The sequence below is a fragment of the Malaclemys terrapin genome, chromosome 3 (assembly GCF_027887155.1).
Source record: "Malaclemys terrapin pileata isolate rMalTer1 chromosome 3, rMalTer1.hap1, whole genome shotgun sequence".
In the NCBI taxonomy this organism is placed as follows: Eukaryota; Metazoa; Chordata; order Testudines; family Emydidae; genus Malaclemys; species Malaclemys terrapin.
Genome location: NC_071507.1, coordinates 199279360 through 199306366, shown reverse-complemented (window position 1 = coordinate 199306366; position 27007 = coordinate 199279360). Strand labels below are relative to the sequence as shown.

Below are 27007 nucleotides of genomic sequence, written 5' to 3'. Positions count from 1 at the left end.
GGCTCTGGTTTTGAGACAAAAGTCTGTTGTCTCCTAGTCAATCTTTCCCTCATTATACAACTGCCTGAATTCAACACCAAAATAAGAATGATATCATGGGTCGTAGAGTTTAGGATGTCTTACTCTGTTCCCAAACAATGACAGAGGTGAGTGTGCTCCACTTTATCCCAGGGGACGGTGGGGCTGGAGTGCATAACACTCTTGCTGGACTGATGGAACAGCTCCTATGGTACCAGACCATCTGTCATATCTTAGTGTAAGCGGGGGAATAGGCCCGCTGTTGCGGGGAACTCTCCTGGCTTCTGCACTACCCCAGTGAAGTGGGCTAGCGAAAGGATCTGAGTCCTCGCTCCCACTTCCTTTACCCAGATCCCTGCCTGACCTCGAGGGCTCCCCTTCCACTCACCAGTGTGACAGAGTCCTTGTAACCCCGACAAGGCTGGGCCCAGGATTCCTGGGGGGCTCGACTCCCAAACTTGTCATGGTCACTTAGGACAGGGCTAGGGTGTCCCCACTCCGGGGTGCTCTCTCTCCACTGGATGCTTCCCTGGCCCACTGATAATTCCATATAGTTCAAAGAAAATACAATTTATTAAACAGCAATCAATTTTTAAAAATATAGAAAAAATGGGAACGGTTAAAGGTTTAAAAAAAAAACACACACACACACGTAACCCCGCTCTGTGGCACAGGGACATCACAAACAGCTGTTTTTGGAATGTCAGGGCAGTTCACAGTCTGTTCCTCCCGAGTCCCAGGCCTCCTTCTCAGGCCCTGGCTGTGCTGCAGGGTTGCTGCAGGTTGTACACTTGCTCTGGCGATGGGCATACACTCTCAGGCTCCAGGTGGCAGGAACCTTCTTCCCAGCATCAGCTTCCCATGTTGGGGTTACGATCCCCCTCCAAGTCTGGCCTGCAGTGTGTCTTGTCTGGGGGCATCTCCCTGCGCTGGGCCTGCTGCCCAGGGTCCCCCTCGCTCTCCCCAGCTGCTCACCGCACCCAGCTCCGGACGGCTCCAGCCCCAGCTCTGGCTCCACTCTGCCTCAAGCTCCCTGGGCTGTGTCTCTGGCCCTTCTGGCTCTGGTTGCTGCAGCTCTGCTCCCAGCACAGGTCTGCTCCCTGGGCTGCTTCTCCGGTTCTCTCTGGCTGGCCCGGCTCTGCTCCCCAGCTCAGCTCGGGCCCCTGCTCTCTCCTTAGCTCGGCCCCACTCTGTCTGACCCAGGTAATTCCAACTCACACGGAGGACGGGACCCCCTTGGCCTCCAGACTCCCCCATTAGCCTGCCTGCCCTGTCAATCAGGCTGACCTGGAGCTTTGGCCTCTCTCCATTCCCCCAGGGACTGTCAGTCTCAGGGTCCGGATTTCCCATCGACCCCTCCCCTTCCTTTTGGTACTGGGAGCTAGACAACCAAAACCCCCCAACTGAGTTTTAGTAAGGGGCCAACAGCCCCCTTACATTAGGGCTAGATCCTCTGCTGGTGTCAATCAGCATAGCTCTAGTGAAGTCAATGGAGCTGTACTGATTTACGCCAGCTCAAGATTTGGCCGTTAGAGACTTAGGCTAAGTTTCCTAGGGGACAGTTTCGTCCTACCAGGGAAAAAAGGAGTCTTACCGCCCCTGTCCTCAGCAGTGTCGACATGGAGCAGCCGAGCCTTTGGCCCTAGGAGTAGCTCTTGGCCAAGTTTTTTCAATGAATAATTTATTCACTGAAAAATGTAGTTTCCGTCAACCCAAGACTATTTGCCAATTCATGTAGTGTCCACTGAATAGTGCCGACCAACCTGAAAAATCAAAATGTTTCAGAGGTGTTGAAACGGAACAGCTTGTCTCGACATTTCCAAAACATTTCAGTTGTTTGGACTGAAGTCACAAAATGGCTGGAGGAGGAGGTGTCCTCCTTTTAACCTCTTGATTAGGGCACGGTCCTGGAATTTGTGAGACCCCTCCCCTGCCTAATGTGAAGAAAGGACTTTAACTTGGGCTTCCTACATTGTAGGTGAATCCCGCCCCTCCATTGGACTATGGGATATGCCGGTGTTGATGACTCTCAGTCTCTCCTGTTGAAGTTGTTCTACTTTGTATAAATAATTAACTAGTCAGTGGAGTAGGGATTTGAACTTGTGTCTCCCAGGTGAGCATCCACATTACCAGGCTATAGAGTCATGCTGCACACTCCTTTCCTGGCCCAATAACCGTCCATTGCCATTATGAATGACTATGAATTGCCACTATGAATCAAAAGCAAGTAACAAATATTATTTCAGTATATGAGACGCTAGATGCCTTCAGGGTAACTGGTGAGTCTGCTGAATAACCAGAGAATAAAGAGAGACATAGAGGAGGAGAAGGTCATTGCAGAGAGTCTTCACCACGCAGGATGTTGGGGAGATATGTACCACAAAGCTACGTTTCACAGGTGATAAAGCTGGGACACTGTCAGGGACCGAGGTTCCAAAAAAGCAAACACTGGAAAAATTCATAACTACAGTAGCAAGAAGTCACTAGGCCCAGCTGGTTGGTTTACACCCAAATGTTCTGAGGACGTATGAGAATGACATGGCTGAGTTGCTGACACAGACATGCAATCTCTCATTCAGATCCGCTGCTGTACTGGAGGGTAGCAATGTTGGGCCTCTCTTTAAAATGGGGACTAGGTGTGATCCTGGGGATTGCACAGCAGAGAGTTTGACTTCATTAACAGGGAAACTGGCTGAAACAATTAAAAACAGAATAGTAAATCACCTAGAGGAACATGTTATGTTGGGGAGAAACTAGCACAACCTCTGCAAGGGAAAAGTGTGCTTCACTAATCTATTAGGATCCTTTACAAACATCTACAAAATAGCGGACAAAAAAGAATGGGATAACATAGTTTATTTAGACAAACTAAGTACTCACAGTGTGAGAAGAAATGTATCAGTAACTGGCTAAGAGACAGGAAACAAAGAGCATAGGAATAAATGGTCCACTTTCAATAAAGAAAAAGGCTAACAGTGCAGGGCCCAGAGGTTCTGTTAGAGCACTGCTGTTTTAATGGTCCCGTTAGAGTCTTGCTCTTTCACTTGAAACCTTCAGTAAAGTTTTGACAATCCAGCTAACTACTAGCACCCCTCGGATACTCAGTGGGAGGGTTCCGGGTGGATGGAGCCTGCCAAGACCTCTTGGGATAGATCCTCACCTGCTGTAAATTGTCACAGCTCCATCGACCTTAATGGAGCTATATAACTTACATGAGCTGAGGATCTCTTATGTAACCCTTGAAAGCCATAAAAGACCTCCCCTCTTGTAGAGCTACCAGCCTTCACAAAGGAAAGTAGGTCAGTGTCATAGTGGGCAAGGTTCTTTTCTCCCCTATTGAGATGGGATTCATATTTGGGTTGGAAAATGAGCTGACCTTAATGTCCTTATTTTCTAGTGATACTTACAGATGTCGAAAGCAAATCTGGGCTATTGTAGATGTCCTGGGGCAAATTTGCACCCAGCTTTAACCAAGCCTCCGTTTGTGCACTTGTAGTTTTGTTGCTGCTCTCGAACAGCTAGGCCAGTGCACCTGCAAATCTGATACTCAATTGTCCAAATGACCTCCCCTGCCAGTACTGACAATTGTGAGCATGCAGCTACACCCACGGTAACTTGCCCTTACGATAAGCATGTAACCAGAGACCAATGTCTGAAAACCTTATTCCCTGCGTACCAACAATGAATGAGCAACTTCTCTTGTGTGCATGTTTCTGGGTTGATCTGTTACGAAAATTCCTGTTTTCCTGCGGTTTTGTGCCTACACCAATAACTTCAAACTGTTTCTCTTGTGCAGGAGATGAGCACCCTTGAATACACACGTCTCTGCAGCCATCCTGGTGGTGACCGTAAATGGGCCCATACTCAGAGTGAATTCATTGTTGAAACTTCTGAGAGGAAGAGTTGCTGTTTGGATGCGCTGTCTGGCCCTAATCAGAGCTGAAGAAAGGCAAAGAAGATGGCTGCGATCAACAAAATAGCCGTTTCTCTCTTTTTTTCAATCGAGTGGCCAGTCCTCTTTTTAAAGACCCTCTTTGGTCCCTACATGTCCTAGGTGTTTTGATCTTTTCCAAAGGCCTGGTCCCCACTAAGTCCCCACTTCGGACTAAGGTACGCAAATTCAGCTACGTTAGTAACGTAGCTGAATTCGAAGTACCTTAGTCCGAACTTACCGCGGGTCCAGACGCGGCACGGAGGCTCCCCTGTTGATGCCGCGTACTCCTCTCGCTGAGCTGGAGTACCGGCGTCGACAGCGAGCACTTCCGGGATCGATCCGGGATCGATTTATCACGTCTGGTTATCGATCCCAGAACATCGATTGCCTGCCGCCGGACCCTCCGGTAAATGAAGACGTACCCAAAGAAAAGCATAAGATTGGGAGTAAGGATTTCTGGGTTTCTGATAGGTTAATAAGAACTGCTATTCTGGATCAGACCACTGCTCCATCTACTCGGTATCCTGTTACTGACAGCGGCTTCATTGCGAGCTACACCCTAGTGGATGCCAGTGGTATAACTCGCCCTAAGGGGAAGGTTCCTCTTTACCTCTCAGTTCGAAGTTTGCTTCTGTGCTGGAGCACGAGGGTTTATATCCCCTTTAATCTTTAAAAAACACTTACCTAATGTAAATGTTGGATATCTTCATTATCCATATCAATATGAAGATCCACCGAGGATATAAATTGTCACAGTCCCCAGCTACAGAGCATTAGCAGCTTATGCTTTTTGCTCTGAAGCTCCTTGTTCAGTCCCCAGTGTGTCGACCAACATCGTGGATGTCACGTAAATGGGGACTTGTCTGGGATTCGAATCACTGTGGGCCTCAGACACTCAGGACAAGCTTCCTTTGAGCAGAGAAAGCATGTAACCCCCTGGGAAGTGTGTGTTACAGGTCATTACCTTGCATTGTAGCATCAAACTTCATCTGCTCTTGTGTTGCCCACTCATCCAACTTGGTTAGGTCCCTCTGAAGTTCTTCACGGCCTCTCTGGTCTCGACTAACCTAAATCTGTAATTTCAAAATGTTGTCACCAAGCCCCCACCTACATATCAGTAATAAACATGTTAAACACCTACCCTGGTATGGAACCTTGAAGCACCCTGCTGTTAATCTTTTGCCAAGATGAAAATTCATCCGACTCTTTCATTTATGTGCATATCAGCCATGACAATACTTTGCTTCTTGGACCCTCACTCCTTAGTTCCTTTAGTAGCTTCTTGTGAAGGACTTTGTCAAAGGCCTCTTGAAAGGCTAAAATAGCCAGCTCATTCACCTTTATACCCGACTTTATTAACACTGTACAAAGAATTCTAAAATTACTGAGCATGATTTTCCTTTGCAGAAGCAGTCCCGGTTAGACCCTTGTATATCACGGTCTTCTAGGTCAGCGGTTCTCAAACGGTGGGTCGGGACCCCACATGAATCACAACCAGGGCCGGCTCCAGGCACCAGCGCAGGAAGCAGGTGCTTGGGGCGGCCAAGGGGAAGGGGCAGCACATCCGGGTCTTCGGCGGCAATTCGGCGGTGGGTCCCTCAGTCCCTCTCGGCGGGAAGGACCGGCCGCCGAATTGCCGCCGAAGAATGAAGCGGTGCGGTAGAGCCCCTGCCGAAGTGCCGCCAATCGCAGCTTTATCTTTTTTTTTCTTTGCCTCTTGGGATGGCAAAAAAGCTGAAGCCGGCCCTCGTCACAACCACATTTTAATGGGGTCACCAGGGCTGGCGTTACACTTGCTGGGGTCTGGGACTGAGGCCCGAGTTCCACTGCCTGGGGCTGAAGCCCCAGGGCTTTGGTCCCTTGCCCGAGGCAGAGGGGCTCAGGCAAGCTCAGGCTTCAACCCCCTCCTTTCTGGGGTCATGTAGTAGTTTTTGTTGTCAGAAGGAGGTCACGGTGCAGTGAAGTTTGAGAACTGTGGAACTAGATGTTTCATAATCCTATTTTTAATTATCTTTGCAAGCAATTTAGGAGGTACAGAAGTAAAGTTTACTGGTCTACAATTCCCCTACAACATACCTTCTAGTTCTCCACAATGGTGGGTAAATTGAATGAGATTGCACATTTGTGGTGGCAGCTCAGCCATTTCATTCTTAACCTCCTTCAGGAATCTTGGACATATCCACCTGGGCCTGGAGACCTGTTGCTGCTTATTGGGTTTGTTTCAAAACCTCCCTTTTAGCCAGCTCAACCTCTGACAGTATCTTATTATGAGAAGAGAGAGTAGGGTTAGGGTAGTTACCTCCCCAACATCTTCTGCGGTGAACAAAACTGAGCCAAAGTAATAATGTAATGTCACTTTAATGTCTTTATCCTCCCTGAAATGTCCCTTTCCACCCTGGCAGCCCAGTGGTGCTAACCATTCTCTTGCAGGCATCAGCTTCTGAGCTGCATATTTAGCTATTTGCTCTTCAGATTTCCTCCTAGTGCTTTGAATTTCCATCTTCCTTTTTACTGGTTAAAGTTCATGCTCCTGTCTATATGGCTTCCCCTGGGCTGGGTTTCTGTTTTTCTAAAGGACATCCATTGGCTCCAATAGCCTTTTGAACCATACTATTCAACCCCCTTGCCTCCTTACTTAAATTAATAGAGTTATACCTATCTCCTAGAACTGGAAGGGACCTTGAAAGGTCATTGAGTCCAGCCCCCTGCTTTCACTAGCAGGACCAAGTACTGATTTTGCCCTAGATCCTTAAGCGGCCCCCTCAAGGATTGAGCTCACAACCATGGGTTTAGCAGCCCAAAGCTCAAACCACTGAGCTATCCCTCCGCACTCTGGGAGGGATAACTCCTGGGATCTGTAAGCACCGAGCTGCCCGAGCGCTACCTCTCCTGTGCATGCCTTCTGGGATGCCATTTAGGTATGGTTGCTCCATGAGGAGTCTACAAATTTTAATTGCTTTCTGTGTGACTTCAGAGATATTTTGTGTAGAACAAATAGAACTATTGCTACTCTGTAGACTTTATGACAGTTTCCAGGGGAGGGGTGAAAGTTAAGAAAATGTTGCCAAGTAATTATGTGTATTTTACCTGTTGGGAAAGGAAAATAGGGATGTATGCTGGTGTAACTAAGCAGAATTTTGTTCACTGTAGACAGGGCTCGCTTTAGGGGCAGGCGACTGCCTGGGGTGCCAGGCTTGGGGGGGGGCATGTCAGGCTCGGGGTGCTGTTTTTGTTGTTAGCAACAAAAGGGAAAATAGAATGTTTGAAGTAAAAGGTTTTAGGTATTCCATATGTGGATTCATTTTTCACTAACCTCCTAGAATGTTCTGGACCTTTGTAGAATCTCATGGAACCTTCCAGACTTTCTGAGAATTACATTTTCCTCAAACCTCCTAGAATTTTGTCAGCCATGCTCTCACCAATATATCTGCAGTCACCTATTATAACATTATTTTAATACTGGTGGTGCACAGTTCAATTTCTTCATGTTATTACATTTCAGTTATTCTAGGGTTACCATATTTAAAAAATAAAAAAAGAGGACACTCCATGGGGCCGTGGCCCTGCCCCTTTCCCACCCCCGCCCCACCCCCGCCCCTTCCCCAAAGTCCCCGCCCTAACTCCGCCCCCTCCTCTGAGCACCCTTGCATTCCTCCTCCTCCTCCCTCCCAGCCACGTGAAAAGGGCTGCCAGAGCGCTACCGGCTTGACGGTTTGCCGGGCAGCCTCGAGACCCTGCGCCCCCGGCTGGCGCTTCCCCAGCGCAGCTGGAGCCCAGGAGGGGAAGCGCCCAGCCGGGGGTGCAGGGTCTGGAGGCTGCCTGGCAAACTGTGAAGCCGGTAGCGCTCGGGCTTCGGGCAGCCCCCATGTCTCCGGACCCTGCACCCCCGGCCAGGCACTTCCCCTCCCGGGCTCCAGCGGCTGCTTGTGCTCCCTGAACTCCTGGGCTCTGTAAGCGCCGAGCTGCCCGAGCGCTACCGGCTTCGGGCAGCCCCCATGCCTCCGGACCCTGCGCCCCCGGAGCCCGGGAGGGGAAGTGCCCGACCGGGGGCGCAGGGTCCAGAGGCATGGGGGCTGCCCAAAGCCGGTAGTGCTCGGCTCTTACAGAGCCCAGGAATCAGGGAGCACAGCAGCCCCCGGCGCCCGCTCTAAGGTAAGCCAGGGAGTATTTTTCCCGGACATGTTCGGCTTTTTGGAAATTCCCCCCGGACGGGGGTTTGATTACCAAAAAACCGGACATGTCCGGGAAAAACCGGACGTATGGTAACCTTAGTTATTCTTAAAATTCAAAAGTTTCTATAAGCTAAGAGGAAATGCATTTTTATTTGCTTATATATGGCATGAATAAATACAGATTTACAGATCCTAGTGTAACCCACACACCTTCTGCGTGTGGTGTTTGTGTCCCATCTAGTGGCACCGAGACCACTTAGAGAAAGAGATAAAATGAGTCTGCTCTACAGCCTTAACTAACAGCCAGTTGGCTTTTAGCTCATATGGTAAAGGCTCATGCACTAAGCTCCAGAGGTTGCCCTCTGCTGACTGGGCTCTGTCAGCGTTAGACTAGCATTCAAATGTATCATCTTATACAATAGGGATAAATCATGCATGCAAACTGTGCATCAAAGTCGTGAAATGGGCTACAAATGAAATAAAAATAAGGTATTCAAACATTTACCAAAGGAAGGAGGGGGGCGCACCGAAGATGCTCCGTGCGTGGGGTGTCATTTGGTCTAGGGCCAGCCCTGACTGTAGATGAGCAAATGGCTGATCGATATCACATGTATGCTTCTATGCACTGACTATAATCAACATTTCTGTCTTCCTTCATTTTGCTCACAAATAAACAATGGTGGGAACTCCCAAGAAGTGATTACAGTGCTGAAAGGGAAGTTGGCTCTTGCAAGAATAGGCTGGCGAGATGCTGTCAGCCTCTCTCACCCGAACGAGGGTGGAAAGAACGACATGAGAAGGCTGGGGATCAACAGGAACCTGTGCGGTTGTGTTAGTTTGCTTAATGGGAAGTTCTGCCTCATAAGACGTGAGGCCTTTATCCATTCTGTTTCTTCCAGTCTTCTTTAGGAGACTAGTATCCTAGAGCAGAGATTTAAGTCTGCGTCAAGACATCTTTTAACCCTCTAAAGAGATAATAATAACCCCTATTTCCCCATTTACCAATGGGGAAACTGGGGCACAAGGAAGTGAAGGGTCTTGCCCCACCTCAAACAGAGTTAGTGCCAGACTCACCCCAGTTCATCCTCTTGGAGGGATAGCTCAGTGGTTTGAGCATTGGCCTGCTAAACGGAGGATTGTGAGTTCAATCCTTGAGGGGGCCATTTAGGGATCTGGGGCAAAAATCTGTTTGGGGATTGGACCTGCTTTGAGCAGGGGGTTGGACTAGATGACCTTGTGAGGTCCCTTCCAACCCTGATATTCTATGATAACTTTCAGCCTCACCTCCCCTTAGCCCCGCCCCCATGAGCTATTCAGCCCCGCCCCCTCCCCTTCAGCCAATCCCACTGCTGAGCTCAACCCCTTCAGCCCTCTGTCGCTCCTCAGCCCCCGTCCCCTAGTGCCTGCTATTTCCCAGCCCCCCTCTCCCTCTATTGTCCTGCACGGACCCCCGGCCCCCGCCCTCCTCCCGGGGGTTTACAGCAGCCCCCGTACTGAAATAGGGCAGGGCCGGTTCGGATGCGGAACGGATGTGCTGGGGGGCGTGGGGCGCGCCGCATCCTTTCCTGTAGAGAACTACTTCCGGTAGGGGCAGAGGCTCGGCCAAGCGGGTGTCTAAATCTCTTCCGCCCTCACGAGTGGGAGGTGGCCGGGGATTGGTCCCGCCAGGGCACGTGGGGTCCAGCTGCCCCGCCCTGTGTGTGTCCCACCATCCGGGGAATGGGCCAAGCGGACTGGGCTGCCTTCCTGCCGTTGTTACTGCTGCGGAGCCGGCCGGCCGGGACGGGGCTGAGGGGCCGCAGCCGGGCCAGGCTCCCCGTTCCCAGGGCGGGGCTGGAGCGTCCCGCAGGGGCCTCGCCTACTGGGAGCTGAGAGAGCAACTCCCCCCCCCCCGCGGGCAGGGCCCCCCCATCCCCGAGGAGCTGGGATTGTGACCCCCTCCCCCTAGCGTGTTAGGAACTGGGGTCACCCCCCCCCAGGAGCAGGGGTCGTGCTTGCCCCTCCCCCCCACCCCCGAGCTGCCCTGGGAGCTGGGACCGTAGCACATTGTGACACCCTCATCCCCCCCTTCCCTCCCCCACACACACCCCTGGGCTCCTGTTCCCCCTCCCTTCACAGAGAGGTGGGATTGTGACACCCCCCACCTCCTCCCTCGAGACCCCTCAGGAGTGAGGCCCGTGACTCCCTCACTCCTAAGGTGGGAGCTGGGAATCACCCTTACAGTTATGACCCTCCCCAACCCTTTGGCTCCCTAGTAGCTGCTAGCACCAGCTAGTGTGGAAGATCCCTGGGATTGTGTGGATCCTCCATTTTGGCCCCAACAGGAGGTACTGGTGCTGCTGAGAGTAGGGCTTGCTTCCCCCCCCTCCCAAAGCTGGTTAGTTGACAGGGTCATTCCCAGGCCTGTACCAACCCTAGAGAAACATGGAGTTTGCAGAGCTAATCAAGACACCGCGAGCAGATAATGTGGTCCTGCACCGTCCGTTTTATCCAGCAGTGGAAGGGACACTATGCTTGACTGGCCACCACCTCATCCTCTCATCTCGGCGCCAGGACAATTCTGAGGAGCTGTGGCTGCTGCACTCAAACATTGACTCAATTGAAAAAAGGTATTTTCCCCCTTCTTTGCCCTATCTAACTCCTCCTCTTCGTAAGGGGTGGGAAGGAGCACTGTGAAGAATTGGGTGTCAGGAATCCAAGGGTTTAGTTCTAGGTCTGGAGGAGAGTGCAGTCCAATGGTTAAAATAGAGGAGTGGGCATCAGGATAGCTGGATTCTAGTCCTGTTTGGGACATTGGTTGAGTTACTTCACTTCTGTCTTTACAGGTTTCCCTCTTCTGTAAAATGAGGGTGATAATTGCCTACCTTCCTGGGATGACTGACATTTGCATGAATGGAAGGGGCTATAGTTTAATAATAATATTTAGCTTTTTTGTACAATGCTTTCCGTCGGTGGATCTCAAAGCACTTTAGAAAGGCTGTAAGTATCAGGTGAAATTATTTGCCCAAGATGCACAGCAAAGCCAATGGCAGAGCCAGGAATATAACCCATATCTTTGGAGACCCTGTGCAGCACTCTCTGCATGAGGCCACACTGCCATACATGGACCAGTGCAATGGTACTGTACCTACAGCTTCCTCATCATGTGGCTTGATAAAGTTGAGGAATGTTGGCTACTGTACTTCAGTATAGACTCCATCACTGAACTGTTCCATCCCATTCCACCTGATTCATTTAGAGATTACCTCTTAAATATCCTTGTTCCCTGCTGGAGAGGGAAGAAAATCAGGATTACAACATATGCCCTTCTGTAGGGCTTGGTAAATAGCCCCAGGCATGCATTGTTTTAGTTCACATGTAGTGATGACTGTAAGGCCTGGTCCCCACTAAGTCCCCACTTCAGACTAATGTACGCAAATTCACGTAGCTGAATTCAAAGTACCTTAGTCCGAACTTACCGCAGGTCCAGACGCGGCAGGGAGGCTACCCCGTCGATGCCACGTACTCCTCTCGCCGAGCTGGAGTACCGGCGTCGACGGCGAGCACTTCTGGGATCGTTCCCAGAACATCGATTGCCTGCCGCCGGACCCTCTGGTAAGTGAAGACATACCCTAAGACAAACCAATGTGGCATTAGAGCAGGCGTACAAAATTCCATCCTCCCACCTTGCTGATGTGACTTTCTTTGATGAGCAAGTAAAATACGGTATTTTGTATTATTGTGATAAGGATTGGGCTGGTAGTTTTTCATCATCGTTTTGTGGTATGAGCTCCAAAGCTGCTGATTTTTTTTTGTGGTGGCTTTTTGCCATTCTTGAGCAACTCTCTTTAAGCATACGGCCTATTGGGCTCATTGTGGAGAAGAGCCATCTTTAATGACACTGGTGATGTCCGTATGCTTCAGGAAATTCAGAGAGAGGAAAAACAGCCCCACTAGTGTATTAACTGTTACTACAGGAAGTTATTAAATAGCCGTGCAGGAGGGCATACAGATGTACATGTATTGGATCATCACTGAAACTGGACAGCTGTTCCATCCATTTATCCCAATGCTTACAGTTCTTCAGTGCTGGAGAAACAATCATGACTACTGAGTGAAGAAAATATTTTTTTTAGCTGAAATAGTGGCTTAGCAGAAATAATTCTGAAACCAAATTACAGGCCCACTGAATTTTGTCTTGTTTGGTTACAATTCAGGTTTTATATAGTGATGTGGTGGTGGCCAAAAAACTATTCCTCCTCCCACACAGACAGCTGTGCTGTATCCAGGCAATTACAGTTATGCTGCCTGTGCTGTTTACAAGGGCCTGTGTTTCATCAAGGACCGCTTTGTGCTGTCAACAAATTGTACCCACCGTGAACTGTGAGGATGAAACATAAAGGAATGCCAAAACAAAACTGACCTGGTTTGAATATCGGTCTGACTGTATTATAGTTCATATTTCTGTACCACCTTTCTTCTAAAAATCAATCATCTTCGTAAACATAGCTTGGGACGCATTTCCTAAGCAATCTCTGAGGAAGATACTCACTATATGCCCATTTTACAGATGGGGAAGCCGAGGAATAGAAGTGAAGTGAGGTGGTCAAAGCCACACCCAGCTGGGTAGAACTAGTAGTAGAACCCCCCAGAGTTGTGATTCCTAGTCTCTCACTAAGCCATGCTACCAAATCTACCCAGACCACTTATGTTGAGTGCCACATGTATAACTCTCTCTACTCTGATATGGTACAACCCCAGTTCAGTCTAAACATGGCCCCAACTGAGCTCCTTGTCTGTCTTGCTAAACTCTTTCACCTTCTGCTAACACCCTCATGCTCTGTGAGATATTTGAATATTTATTTCCCTGCCCTTATTTTCCTACTCACTTCTTTCCATCCTTTGTATTTTTAACAGCAACGGGCTTTTTTTTTTTTTTTTTTTTTTTTTTTGCTAGTTGACATGAAGGAAACAAACCCTTTATTTATTCAAAATGTACACTTCTTTCTGCTGCATAAGGAACACCTGAGGCTTTTTTAATAGGTACCTTTTATCTGCATGTTTTTATATAAAATATTAAGGGCTTGTGTACATCTTATTCCTGGAAGACTGAGGACTGGAGACCCTAGCACAGTTATAACTTTGTAGATATCAAGACAGTGAAACCTGTTTAATTGAGGGGGGAAGTAGTTTTTAGTCAGATTGAAACATTTTTGTCTTTTTAATTAACCTTTATTAACTCAAACGTATAAAAAAAAATCTGTTCAATTCAACACTTGTGTGCATTCAGTTAGTGGATCGGAGAGCTCCCAGTCTGCATCCTCTAGCAGCATCAGGAAATATCATACTTGAAATACATGAGATGTGGGGGTGGTTTGTTTTTCTAAACATTAGAAAACAGGAAGAAACCCTTTAACCCTCTGTCTCCCTCAACACATACATACCCCCGCACCACCACCAGAAGCAAAAAAAGGGCACACCCATTTTTTTTCCCTAGGCCACCATTAAATACTTACTTTCTCTTTTATAGAGGCTGATTGGGAAGAGATACCTACCCTAAAACATTAGCAAGTAACACAGTTACATAAGAACATATCTGGCTGAAAGATTTGAATAGCACATATTTTCTAAAAGAATGCATAGCAGATAAAGCTCCAACAAGTAATAATTTATTTTGCACGTCTGCGCTGCTGGAAGACCTGTGTATATTAGGGTGACCAGATGTCCCAATTTTATAGGGACCGTCCCGATATTTGGGGCTTTTTCTTATATAGGCTCCTATTACCCCCCCACCCCCATCCTGATTTTTCACACTTGCTGTCTGGTCACCCTAATGTATATTTATTTAGGAATTTGGACTTCCATAGAGGCTATTTCTCTTCATAGTTCAACATACTGTATCTTTCACTGCAGGTTTGTTGGCTCGTTAGGCACCATCATTATAAAATGCAAAGATCTGCGGATTATTCAACTGGATATACCTGGAATGGAGGAGTGTTTGAACATCGCTAGCTCTATTGAGGTAAGAGCTTTTAATATTTACTCATAGTAATAAATGACACTTCCATAGCACTTATCTTTTCAAAGCACTGTTCAGATTTTAACTGTGAACAGCTATTCAAAGTAATTGAAGAAGGGACAAGCAGAATGTAGGTTTATAGTAGGGTAAAAACTAAGCTTTAATTAAGTTACTGAGAAAGATCCTGCTAGTCATGTTTATCAGATGATTGAAGCAGCCCAGGGGAGGGAGTTCTTATTAGGGAACTTGTATGGCCCCCAAATCAATCACATAACTGAACCCAGTGGACGTTATAGTAATACAGTAAATTCTTATTGCCATTTAGACTGTTTCAGACTGTTTTAGGAGGCGAACAAAGAGCGTAAAACCACTCATTTGGGTTGGAAGAGTAATGGATTATTGTATGAAGTATGTTTGGGTTTTTTCACACTACTAGCAAAAATATTGTTCCCCTTTTTAATTAAACCTCTGACTATAGTGTTTGGTTTTTCCCAAACATAACAGAACTGTGCTTGTACATGAAAATAAGAAAGTGAGGCTGACTATTCTAGTTTTATTTGCCTAAGCTAAGAGGCAAAGAATAAGTAGCATAACTAAATGCTTTTACTAACACGGGTGAATGTTATTTAAAATGAGTTCCCTTGACTGTGTTCCTGTTTAATGAGTCTCTTGTTTCCACACTTCTGTTGTACCGTTTTGCAAATGTAACCCTTAGGAGCAACATTGCATGGGAAATACCCACAGAAAGCAAGTAAGCATCACAAGCGTTCTAGCTACATCTGTCTTGGAGTGCTTTTGTGTGTCCCACTAACTTTGTGTTAGGTAAATTATATTGCAGTTAAATTACACTGTATCAGGGGGTAGCCGTGTTAGTCTGTATCTACAAAAACAACAAGGAGTCTGGTGGCACCTTAAAGACTAACAGATTTATTTGGGCATAAGCTTTCGTGAGTAAAAACTTCACTTCTTCGGATGCATAGAGTGAAAGTTACAGATGCAGGCATTATATACTGACACATGGAGAGCAGGGAGTTACTTCGCAAGTGGAGAACCAGTGTTGACAGGGCCAATTCAATCTGGGTGGATGTAGTCCACTCCCAATAATAGATGAGGAGGTGTCAATTCCAGGAGAGGAAAAGCTGCTTCTGTAATGAGCCAGCCACTCCCAGTCCCTAGTCAAGCCCAGATTAATGGTGTTGAATTTGCAAATGAATTTTAGTTCTGCTGTTTCTCTTTGAAGTCTGTTTCTGAAGTTTTTTTGTTCAATGATAGTGACTTTTAAATCTGTAATAGAATGACCAGGGAGATTGAAGTGTTCACTTACTGGCTTATGTATGTTACCATTCCTGATGTCCGATTTGTGTCCTTTTATTCTTTTGCGGAGGGACTGTCCGGTTTGGCCAATGTACATGGCAGAGGGGCATTGCTGGCACGTGATGGCATATATAACATTAGTGGATGTGCAGGTGAATGAGCCCTTGATGGTGTGGCTGATGTGGTTGGGTCCTCTGATGCTGTTGCCAGAGTAGATATGGGGACAGAGTAGGCAACGAGGTTTGCTACAGGGATAGGTTCCTGGGTTGGTGTTTCTGTGGTGTGGTGTGTAGTTGCTGGTGAGTATTTGCTTCAGGTTGGGGGGTTGTCTGTAAGCGAGGACTGGCCTGCCTCTCAAGGCCTGTGAGAGTGAGGGATCATTTTCCAGGATAGGTTGTAGATTAAATTACACTGTGCTTAAATTATAGCAATTAACTTGACATACAGTATATTTTCAGGGCTAATTATATAAATTTAGTTTATATTTTCAAGCTGTGCCTTGTCTTCTAGTTCCAGTAACTGGCTCTGCAGGGCAGTATCAAATGAACCAGAGAAACATAAAAATGTAGGACTGGAAGGGACACCTGTAGGTCATCAATGTAGGTCCCCTGCATTGAGGGAAGACTAAGTATTATCTAGACCAGGGGTCGGCAATCTTTGGCACGCGGCCCATCGGGGTAATCCGCTGGCGGGATGTGAGAAATTTTATTTACTTTGACCGTCCTCAGGCACAGCCCCCTGCAGATCCCAGTGGCCACAATTTGCCGTTCCTGGCCGATGGGAGCTGTGGGAAGCGGTGGCTAGGACGTCCTCTAACCTGTTTTTAAAAACATCCACTGATGGAGATTCCCCAACCTCCCTCAGTAATTTGTTTGCGTGCCTAACTACCCTTACAGTTAGACATTAGGAAAAACTTCCTAATCTAAATCTCCCTTGCTGCAATTTAAGCCCATTCCTTCTTATCCTGTCCTCAGTGGTTAAGGAGAACAGTTTATCATCCTGTTCTTTATAACATCCTTTTACTTATCTGAAGACTATGATGTCGTCCTCCTCAATCTTCTCTTCTCCATACTAAACAAACCCAGTTCTTTAAATCTTTCCTCGTAGATCGTGTTTTCTAGACCTTTAATCATTTGTGTTGCTCTTCTCTGGACTTTCTCCAGTTTGTCCACATCTTTCCCAGAGTGTGGTGCTCAGAACTGGACACAATACACCAGTTAAGGCCTTGTCAATGCTGAGTAGATAAGGTGACCAGATGTCCCGATTTTATAGGGACAGTCCCGATTTTTGGGTTTTTTTCTTATATAGGCTCCTATTACCCCCCACCCCTGTCCTGATTTTTCACACTTGCTGTCTGCTCACCCTATGAGTAGAGCAGAAGAATTACTACTTGTGACTTGCTTATAACGCTCATGCTAATACATCCCAGAATGATGTTTGCTTTTTTTGCAACGGTGTTACATTTTTGACTCATACTAGTTTGTGATCCACTATAACCCCCAGATCTTTTTCTGCTGTACTCCTTCCTACGCAGTCATTACCCATTTTGTATTTGTGCAATTGATTATTCCTTCCTAAGTGTACTACTTGGCATTTATCCTTATTGAATTTCATCCTGTTTATTTCAGACTGTTTCTCCAGTTTGCCAATATCATTCTGAATTCTAATCCTATTCCCCAAAGCACTTGCAACCCCTCCAGCTTGGTATTGTATTCAGACTATAAGTGTCCTCTCTGAGCCATTATCCAAATAATTTATGAACATGGTGAATAGAACTGGAACCAGGACGGGTCACCCTCCCCCGTGCGGGACCCCACTCGATATGCCCTTCCAGCTTAATTGTGAACCATTGATAACTACTCTCTGAATATACTTTTCCAACCAGTTGTGCACCCAGTTTATGGTTTGTCTAGGTTATATTTCTCTAGTTTGTTTCAGAAGGTCTTATGAGACTGTATCAGAAGCCTTATTAAAGTTGAGATATATCACATGTCCTGCTTTCCCCATCCACAAAGCTTATTACCCTGTCAAAGAAGGATATGAGGTTGCTTTGACATGATTTGTTCTTGACAACTACATGTTGACTCTTACTTATTACCTTATTTTCTTCTTGGTGCTTACAAATTGCTTGTTTTTTCCATTATCTTTTGGAGTACTGAAGTTAAGCTGACTGGTCTGTAATTCCCTGCATTGTCTTTATTCCCCTCTTTATAGATAAGTACAATATTTGCCCTTTTCCAGTCACCTGGCAACTCTGCAGTGACTAGTTCTCAAAGATAATCACTAATAGCTCAGAGATCTCTTCAGCCAGTTCATATTTTGTCAGGCCCTGCCAATTTCAAGACCTCTAACTTGTATAAGTAATTCTTAACTTGTTCGTTCCCTATTTTAGCCTCTGATCCTACCCCATTTACACAGATGTTTACTATGTTGTCCAATCACTGCTAATGTGTTTTTGGTGAGAACTGAAACAAAAAAGGCATTTAACACTTCAGCAATTGCCGCTTTTGTCTTTCCCTCTTCATTGAGTAATGGACCTACCCTATCTTTGGTCTTTGTCTTTCTTCTCATGTAATTGTAAAATGTTTTCTTGTTACTCATCATGTCCCTAGCTAGTTTAATCTTATTTTTTGCATTGGCCTTTCTTATTTTGTCCCTACATTCTTGTGGTAGTTTTTTTTTGTTTTTATTCATCCATTGTAATTTGATCTAGTTTCCACTTTTTGTATGACCCTTTTTTGAGGTTCAGGTCATTGAAGATCTCCTGGTTAAGCTAGGGTGGTCTGTTATCATACTTCTATCATTCCTATGCATCGGGATAGATTTGTCTTGCACCCTTAATAGTGTCCCTTTAAAAAACTGCCACCTCACCTGAATTCTTTTTTCCCCTTAGACTTGCTGCTACCAATTCTGAGTTAGCTTGAAGTCCATTGTCTTTAGTGTGCGCTTTTCCCTCCTACCATTCCTTATAATCGTGAACTCATTATTTTGTGATCACTTTCACCCAAGCTGCCATCTATCTTCAAATTCTCACCCAGCTCTTCCCTTGTAGTCGGAATCAAATCTCGAATAGCCTCTCCCCTAATCACTTTCTCCACTCTCTGTAATAAAAAGCGGTCTCTAGAGCATTCCAAGAACTTGTTGGATAATCTGTGCCCTGCTGTATTCTATTCCCAACAGATGTCCAGGTAGTTGCCCACCAAGTCCTGTGCTTTGGATGATTTTGTTAGTTGCTTTAAAAAATCCTCATCAAAAGTTTTTGCACTTTTTGTGTTAAAAGCATAAAAGATCTCAGCAAACCCTAATTTATTTTTGCTCATTTTATTGTACTGCCGTGTAAAATAAAGATGGAAACCATGGCAATTTAGTAGGTGGTTCCGAATTGGTAATAGGATATGGAACTTTTCACCACTAGGACACTAGTTAGTCCGGCCTGGTATTGGACAATTATTGTTACCATCTGGCTGTTTAGTGCCCTGTGAAATCAGCTGATGATCTCAGGCCATTCCATACAGAGGTCTATATCCATCCCACAATTTACTTCCTTGTCCATTCAATCTTTTGCTTCCCTGATAAGACAATTGTCTTCTTAGGGTACGTCTTCACTTACCGGAGGGTCCGGCGGCAGGCAATCGATGTTCTGGGATCGATCCCGGAAGTGCTCGCCGTCGACGCCGGTACTCCAGTTCGCCAATAGGAGTACGCAGCATTGATGGGGGAGCCTTCCTGCCGTGTCTGGACCCGCGGTAAGTTCGGACTAAGGTACTTCGAATTCAGCTACGTTATTAACGTAGCTGAATTTGCGTACCTTAGTCCGAAGTGGGGGCTTAGTGGGGACCAGGCCTTAGCCTCAGAAATAATATGCTATGATGAGGCTGGAGGTACATTGGTGGTGGCCCATGTTAGAGAAGCTTGCACTGCTATGCCTGTTCTGCAGAAACCCTTACCCAAAAAATACTACAATAATAGCTCAGAATGCTGCAGGATCAATATTGGAAGTTGTAGAGTTTTGGACCAGCTACTGTAAAATGCCATGACCCTTGTGTAAGGGTAAATAAAAGATGTGTGTCTAGATCCAGCTGTTCTGCACAAACCTTGAATCAAATTGTATTGCCAAAACTAAAAGACGGGAACATCATACAGACATTTTTGCCATGAAAGGTCACCTGAGTGAACAAACTGACGCTTCATTTTTTTCCACAGGCCTTGTCCACCCTGGATTCTGTCACTCTAATGTATCCCTTCTTTTACCGGCCCATGTTTGAAGTTGTCGAAGATGGCTGGCACTCCTTCCTGCCTGAGCGAGAGTTCGAACTTCTCAGTTCAGTAGTAAGTTGAATATCAGGAATTTTTGTAGCCATACAGAGAAGGTCAATCAATCGCTTGGGGCTTGATCCTGCTGAATGTATTTGTGCAAGTAGTCTGAGATGTTTCATGCAACAATGTGTAGGACGTATCCCTTAATGAAACTAGCTATACCCCGTGTGGGTGGAAAATGAAAACTGTTCATGGGCCAAAAATAACCTGTGTGGTATTGGACTGGCTGTTCGGCCCCATTCTTTACCATGTGCAAGTGGGTTTTTAAGTATCTGCTTAAAGGTGACCTGCAAAGTTACACGGGGAGTGGGAGGAGTTGTTTCCCTTTTTTCTTGTATATAAAGGAAGCCTGGATGACTTTTAAAAAATTGCTTGTTTGACCTTGGGAATAAATTGAATCAAGTTCTCCTGGGTTTGGAGAACTGAAATGTAGGCGTTTGTTCAGCCCTTAATTGAAGGGACTGGAACGTTAGTCTCTAAAGATCTTTCTTCTAGCCGCAGTTCGGGAATTTGAGTTAAATGGGTGGAAATAAATACAAAGTTCTAAACAAGGGGTGGCCAAGCTTACTGACCCTTTGAGTTGCATACGACAATCTTCAGAAGTTCAAGAGCCGGGGCACGCCTGCCGGGGCTCGGGGCTTCAGCCACACTCCTGCTGAAGCCCTGGCAAGCATGACCCGTGGGGCTGAAGCCCCAAGACTTCCCTCCCCGCCCCCCAGCCCTGCTAGACAGAAGCCCCTAACCTACCGCCCTGTTGCAAGGCAGAGGTCCCAAGCTCCCTCCCCTAAGTCTGGCAGGTGGAGAATGCAGGGGGTGGGCTCCCCGAGCCGCACTTTAACTGTAAAAGAGCCGCATGTGCTCGCGAGCCACAGTTCGACCATCCCTGTTCTAAACAGTCTCAAGCCTTATTTGCAATGGGGAAATCTACCCCCCCTTCCCCTCCCCCCCCCCCAAAAATCCCACCAGTTCATTTGAGTTACTGCTAACATTGATGGCATCTGTAGTGTAGACAAGGCTCCCATGGGTGGATCTATTTTTTCCATTGTGTCAATTAACTTGCTTTTAGCAAGTTTAACTGACACAGTGGTTTAAAAAAAGAGTCAGGCCAGAGGAGCCATGGGGTTCCCACCAGTGCCAATGCTAGGTCAGCTGAACCTCCACCAGGCCAGAATATTCCAGACTTTAAAGTTGCAGTAACCATGCACAGTCTCCACAGTGCTTCGTGTGCCATATACCACATCCATTAGTACATCATCGGAGCAAAAAAGCAAACATTGATTTTTTTATTTTTATTTTTGTTTTAAGCTGCAGCCCAGTCTAATGTCTGTAACTCTTGCTGTTTCCTGTATATGGCTGATAATAGAGTGCATCGTTTTGTTTGCTGTGGTCGTTGGACAACTAAAGCAGTCCAGTGTCACCGTGGCAGGGAGAGGTTCTGGCGGTGGGGAGGCAGCAGGATGCTAGTATAGATGTGAGCGGCACAGCTTAGGCGTGTAGAGAGCTGCGTAGGGTATATCGCCTGGGGGTTCAGGCATGTAGGGCATCCTGCTCTACCCACCTAAACCATGCCTCACTGTCTACGCTGCTCTTTTTACCCATGCTAGTTAGACATGCAGTGTCTGTTCTCTGCACGCTGCCGTTGGGTGTAGATAACTTCTCATTAGTGGCTCCCTTGGCTTTCTGTGCTCTTTCCAATTTGCTGCTGTACAGTGCTAGGTTTCATTTAGAACCATTGATTACTGAATGAAAACATGAGCTCTGAACAAACCAAGATCAATTGACATCTCTTATTCCAAACCTTTACACTCAACTTGCTGTTGTAGAAGTGGTGGCATGATACTTGTTCCAAACAACCTGGATTTACTTATGGTGTCCCTAGCCTCTGTCTGTCAGAGGGTGGAGATGGATGGCAGGAGAGAGATCACTTGATCATTACCTGTTAGGTTCACTCCCTCTGGGCCACCTGGCATTGGCCACTGTCGGTATACCGGATACTGGGCTGGATGGACCTTTGGTCTGACCCAGTACGGCTGTTCTTATGTTCTTCTGTACTTTTCAAGAACAGCAGTTGAAATGACTGTTGGCTAAATATTTCTTATTCATTCAACTTTTTCAGTTAGCAGGAGGGAGCAAGCTAATAGCTACTTTAACATTTTAGTCCCAGGGCTGAATGAGTTTCAGATCAAAGGAGGCATCTTCCTATTTCTAGTTACATTATCAAGCTAGAACTGTTCTGCCTTTATCCCTAGTTAAGTATAACTAAGGCCCTACAAAATTCTCGGCTGTAAAAAATGTGTCACGGACCGTGAAAACTAGTCTTAAGTGTACGTTTACCCTATACTATATAGATTTCATGGGGGAGACCAGCGTTTCTCAAATTGGGGGTCCCAACCCGAAATGAGGATGCGGGGCAGGGTCACAAGCTTATTTTGGGGGGGGCGGGGGGGGGGGGGGGGAGTGTCTCGGTATTGCCACCCTTGCTTCTGTGCTTCCTTCAGGGCTGGGTGGCCGGAGAGCGGCAGCTGCTGGCCGAGGGCCCGGCTCTGAAGGCAGCAGTGCAGAAGTAAGGGTGGCAATACCATGACCCCTGTGCCCCCACCCTCCACAATAACCTAGTGACCTCCACACAGTCCTCTTTTGGGTCAGGACCCCTACAGTTACAACATCGTAACATTTCAGATTTAAATATCTGAAATCATGAAATTTACGATTTTTAAAATCCTAAAACCATGAAATTGACCAAAATGGACAGTGAATTTGGTAGGTCCCTAATTATCACTGTTCTTCAGGAACTCTCTAATTCAAACAGAGTATATCTCTGAGCATTGTACTAATTTTACATTTTACTCAATTGTGTATGAGAACCGTAGAGTTTTACAATACTGGGGTGAAACTAAACAAAAGTTGGTCTGCTTCAACTTTTTCAGTTGTCACATAGATTCTGTAGAGCCCCTGGAAGGTGTACCCCATGTGTAACTGTATTCATGTAAAACTGTTTGACAGAATGTCATCCTGCATTTGTAATAAAATTTCACAGTACACTTCAAGTACAGCACTCCAGAAATTTAGCTTAAATGTGGCTTAGTCATGCTACATTGCAACATATTCTTGTTTTGAGTCCTCTTGGATGCTGTGGCAAGAACATTTAATGCAAATGTGCTTCAAAGAAGATGTAGCAATTTACAAGTTGCTGCATTTGCTAATACCATAGACCAGGGATGGGCAACCTTTGGCACGCGGCCTGTCAGGGAAATCCGCTGGCGGGCCGGGACAGTTTGTTTACCTGCAGCGACCGCAGGTTCGGCCGATCGCAGCTCCCACTGGCCGGGGTTCGCCGTTCCAGGCCAATGGGGGCTGCAGGAAGCAGTGGCCAGCACATCCCTCGGCCCACGCTGCTTCCCGCAGCCCCCATTAGCCGTCCCGGCCCGCCAGTGGATTTCTCTGACAGGCCGCGTGCCAAAGGTTGCCGATCCCTGCCCTAGACTGTGTGTGCACTAAAGATCCTGTCTCGGGCGGGTGATGTACAGGGGAGCAGCATTCTTGTCAAGTGTCTGCCCTGCATGACGGTTCGAATAAATCCATCACAACAGCAAATTCTACAGCGAAATTGTGGAACTAAGGGTATGTCTGTGCTACTGTGGCATAGCTACAGTGCTGCTACATCTACAGTGTAGATGCCTCCTGCATCGGCATAAGGGGTTTTTCCATCATGTAGTTAATCCACCTGTTTGAGAGGTGGTAGCTAGGTCAATGGAAGAATTTTGTCCACAGGGAGGTTGGCGGTGGGGTTAGGGCAACCTAACTACGGTGCACAGGGAGTCATGTAGCTAGGTCGGTCTAATGTTTAGGTGTAAACGAGGTTTAAGTCAATTAAATATATAGCTGATGTCTTTGTGTGAACATGGGGAAACAAACAACACTTTCCACTGGCTGAAGACCCAAATATTTTGTATTGAGAAAAATTGAAACATGCAGAGACCAACATTTTTACAGAGAGAGGAACATGCAAACAATTTACTTAATTTATTGTAATGAGGTTATCTCATGTCTAGTTGGCAGTGGGTATCAAGCGGAGTACCTCAGGCGTCGCTCCTGGGGCCAGTTTTGTTCAACATCTTTATTAATGATCTGGATGATGGGATGGATTGCACCTTCAGCAAGTTCGCAGATGACACTAAGTTGGTGGGAGAGGTAGGCTGGAAGGTAGGGGTAGGGTCCAGAGTGACCTAGACAAATTGGAGGATTGGGCTAAAAGAAATCTGATGAGGTTCAACAAGGACAAGTGCAGAGTCTGCACTTAGGACGGAAGAATCTCATGCACCGCTACAGGCTGGGGACTGACTGGCTAAGCGGCAGTTCTGCAGAAAAGGACCTGGGGATTATAGTGGATGAAAAGCTGGATACGAGTCAGCAGTGTGCCCTTGTTGCCAAGAAGGCTAATGGCATAATGGGCTGCATTAGTAGGAGCATTGCCAGCAGATCAAGGGTAGTGATTATTTCCTTCTATTTAGCGCTGGTGAAGCCACATCTGGAGTACTGGTTCCAGTTTTGGGCTCCCCACTACAGAAAGGATGTGGACAAATTGGAGAGAGTTGAGCGGAGGGCAACGAAAATGATTAGGCTGGGGCTCGTGCCTTACGAGGAGATGCTGAGGGAACTGGGCTTGTTTAGTCTGCAGAAGAGAAGAGTGAGGAGGGATTTGATAGCAGCCTTCAACTACCTGAAGGAGGGTTCCAAAGAGGATGGAGCTCAGCTGTTCTCAATGGCGGCAGATGACAGAACAAGGAGCAATGGTCTCAGGTTGCAGTGGGGGAGGTCTAGGTTGTATATTAGGAAACACTATAGTTCACTGGGAGGGTGGTGAAGCACTGGAATGGGTTACTAGGGAGGTGGTGGAATCTCCATCCTTAGAGGGTTTTTAAGGCAGGAGACACCTCTTCTTGTCAGGATCCTTCCACAGGCATATCTGGGGAGGGAGGGGGGAATTGTCTCCTGGTTTTGGGTGAGGCACAGGTGACAAACCAAAAATCTAAGTGACATTATCTGTAGATTTTCAGATGGTATCTTATAACTTTTTTTTGTTTGGTAGTTTTAACTTTTAACTTAGAATGTCTTGGCTTTCCCACGTTTCCTTCTAACATTGCAGCGTTCATTTGCTAGCACAACAAAACGTTCTCTTGTGTCTCTTCCAGACGAATGAATGGCGGCTGAGCTATGTCAATAAGGAGTTCTCCGTCTGCCCCTCCTACCCGCCAGCTGTCACTGTCCCCAAATCAATTGATGATGAGGCCCTTCGGAGAGTTGCAACCTTTCGCCATGGTGGCCGCTTCCCCGTTCTAAGCTATTACCATAAGAAGAATGGGATGGTAAGTCTTGTTTGAGTGCTTTAGGCACTTAAGAGGAGTGGGTTTTCTTGGGCTGGACAAAAATATTAAGGTCTCTTCAGAACTCTTTTGCCCTGTTTATTGGAAAATAACATCTCCTGAAGGTTTCCAATGCAGCTCATAAGATGTCAACTCACAATCACTACCCAGCTTATTCTGAGACTGTCTTTTCATAGCCATTTATATTTAAACAAGGGAGCCTGGGCAACTCTAGGTGTAGGAATATAGGACAGCCTTTCAGTCACTACCAGTCTAGACTGGTAATCTAACATCTGTTCAGTAGTGGCTAGGAAATGAGTCATCTCTCGGCAGAGAGAGGTCCACCTCCTACTCGCAACCTCCACAACTGGCACTTCAGTCCACAGCCAGTTAGCACAGGCAGCCCAAGAACGACCCACAGAGACTGCATGATCCTTTCACCCTGAGATGTGGTCCATCTGAGTCATGATTGAGGCACAGTGTGAGTGAAGCTCGCACTGCCTCTGCTTACACTGCACCTGTTCTGTGAACGAGCAGAGGACTCAGTTCTCCAGGCCTGTCCATGTGGCACCGTTAATGAGCAGCGAATTCTTTCACTCACTCCCCGACCCCTTCCGCTTTTAAGTTGTCAGAATCTGAGACTCTGGCACCTCTCTGACCCAGCCACTAACTGCTTGTGATTACAAAGAAATGTATCCAGAAGGTGGGTTGTTATGTGATTCCTTACATCTAGTACTACGCGCCGTTGGAGGCAAGGCATTGGATTAGACTAACACTGGCCTGATCCAACATAGGTACTTCCTGTATTTCTCCTTTTGCCCAGGCTTATAGTTAAATCATCAACTAGTTGCACGTTGACAAATCAATCCCAAACCAGTGAAGGAGTTAGGTAGCTCATGCTGTTCCCTGTCACTGTGGAGCTTCCATTGTCTTCCTTCCTTGCTTGGGTGGGGGGAGAGAGAGATTTCTTGAGATTTTTGCTCTTAATACACGTATGTTTCAAGCATTCAAGTTGCAATTCTTGAACTTCTGATAGTAATGCCTTCTGTCATGCATTGCTACACCCTGCTCTAGTCTGGGCGTCAGTAGATATGTTTGACTCATCATCCTCATGCTTTTGGTTGTCTCTTGTACTAGAGTTATGGCATAGCTTTATCATCTGTGAAATCTTTCTTCCATAAAGCCTTATCTTAAACAAGCGTGGAGCTCTGGTTTATGGGTTTTTCCAGAACCACCGAATAAAACTACTTCTAAGGAACATGTTTGCATTACATAGGTGACTAAAATGTTTTAAAACAGTATTGGTTACAGGTTAAAAATAAAACCCTCCTTCAAATGTTTGCCCATTAAAGAAGTTTCAGCAGGAATCTGGAGTCAGAGGTTGTGAAGGTGGTGGGCAGGGAATCATAAACTGAAAGCTGAGGAGGCTGTGTGAGGGTCTTTCTCCTGAAAAGTGGCCTGCAGAATAATAATTTTTTTAAGAAGCAAGAAATCATTTAATCTAGTGTTCAGACATAAGGGCAATGAAAGATAGGAAGGAACTGAAAAGTGCAGTTACATGCAAGAGGAAAACAAGGGTTTGCAGCTGAAATGGGAAGAAAGGTAGAGAGCTATGGGCAGGCTTTTTCAAATAGCAGACTCTACCGAAGACCGCTCTTTGGCCACTTCAACAGCCAGACTATCCAGGTAAATGCTAAGAGGATAAGAGAGTGGGAAGGACAGTGAGGAGAGATGTCTGAGCTTGGCTGGTGCAAGTCCATAGAGGAACTAAAGGGGTAATTTTGACTTGGATCCTGAAGTTGCTGGGAGAGGCGTTTGAAGGCTGAGGTAAGCAGTGAACTTCACTGCAAGGATGGGATTGTTAACCAACAGGGCTTCCGCTTTCCTTTAA

The 27007-nt window shown here is 46.5% G+C and overlaps 1 protein-coding gene across 1 annotated transcript in view; it reads left to right on the top strand.

Moving 5' to 3' along the window:
* The first annotated feature begins 10208 nt into the window (after positions 1-10208).
* Positions 10209-27007, top strand: part of MTMR9 (myotubularin related protein 9) — a 28543-nt gene continuing 11744 nt past the window's right edge. The window contains exons 1-4 of the mRNA XM_054024448.1: positions 10209-10733; positions 14017-14125; positions 19640-19765; positions 24946-25119. Coding sequence (XP_053880423.1) covers positions 10549-10733; positions 14017-14125; positions 19640-19765; positions 24946-25119 — 594 coding nt within the window. The 5' untranslated portion in view covers positions 10209-10548. The remainder of the gene's footprint in view (positions 10734-14016; positions 14126-19639; positions 19766-24945; positions 25120-27007) is intronic.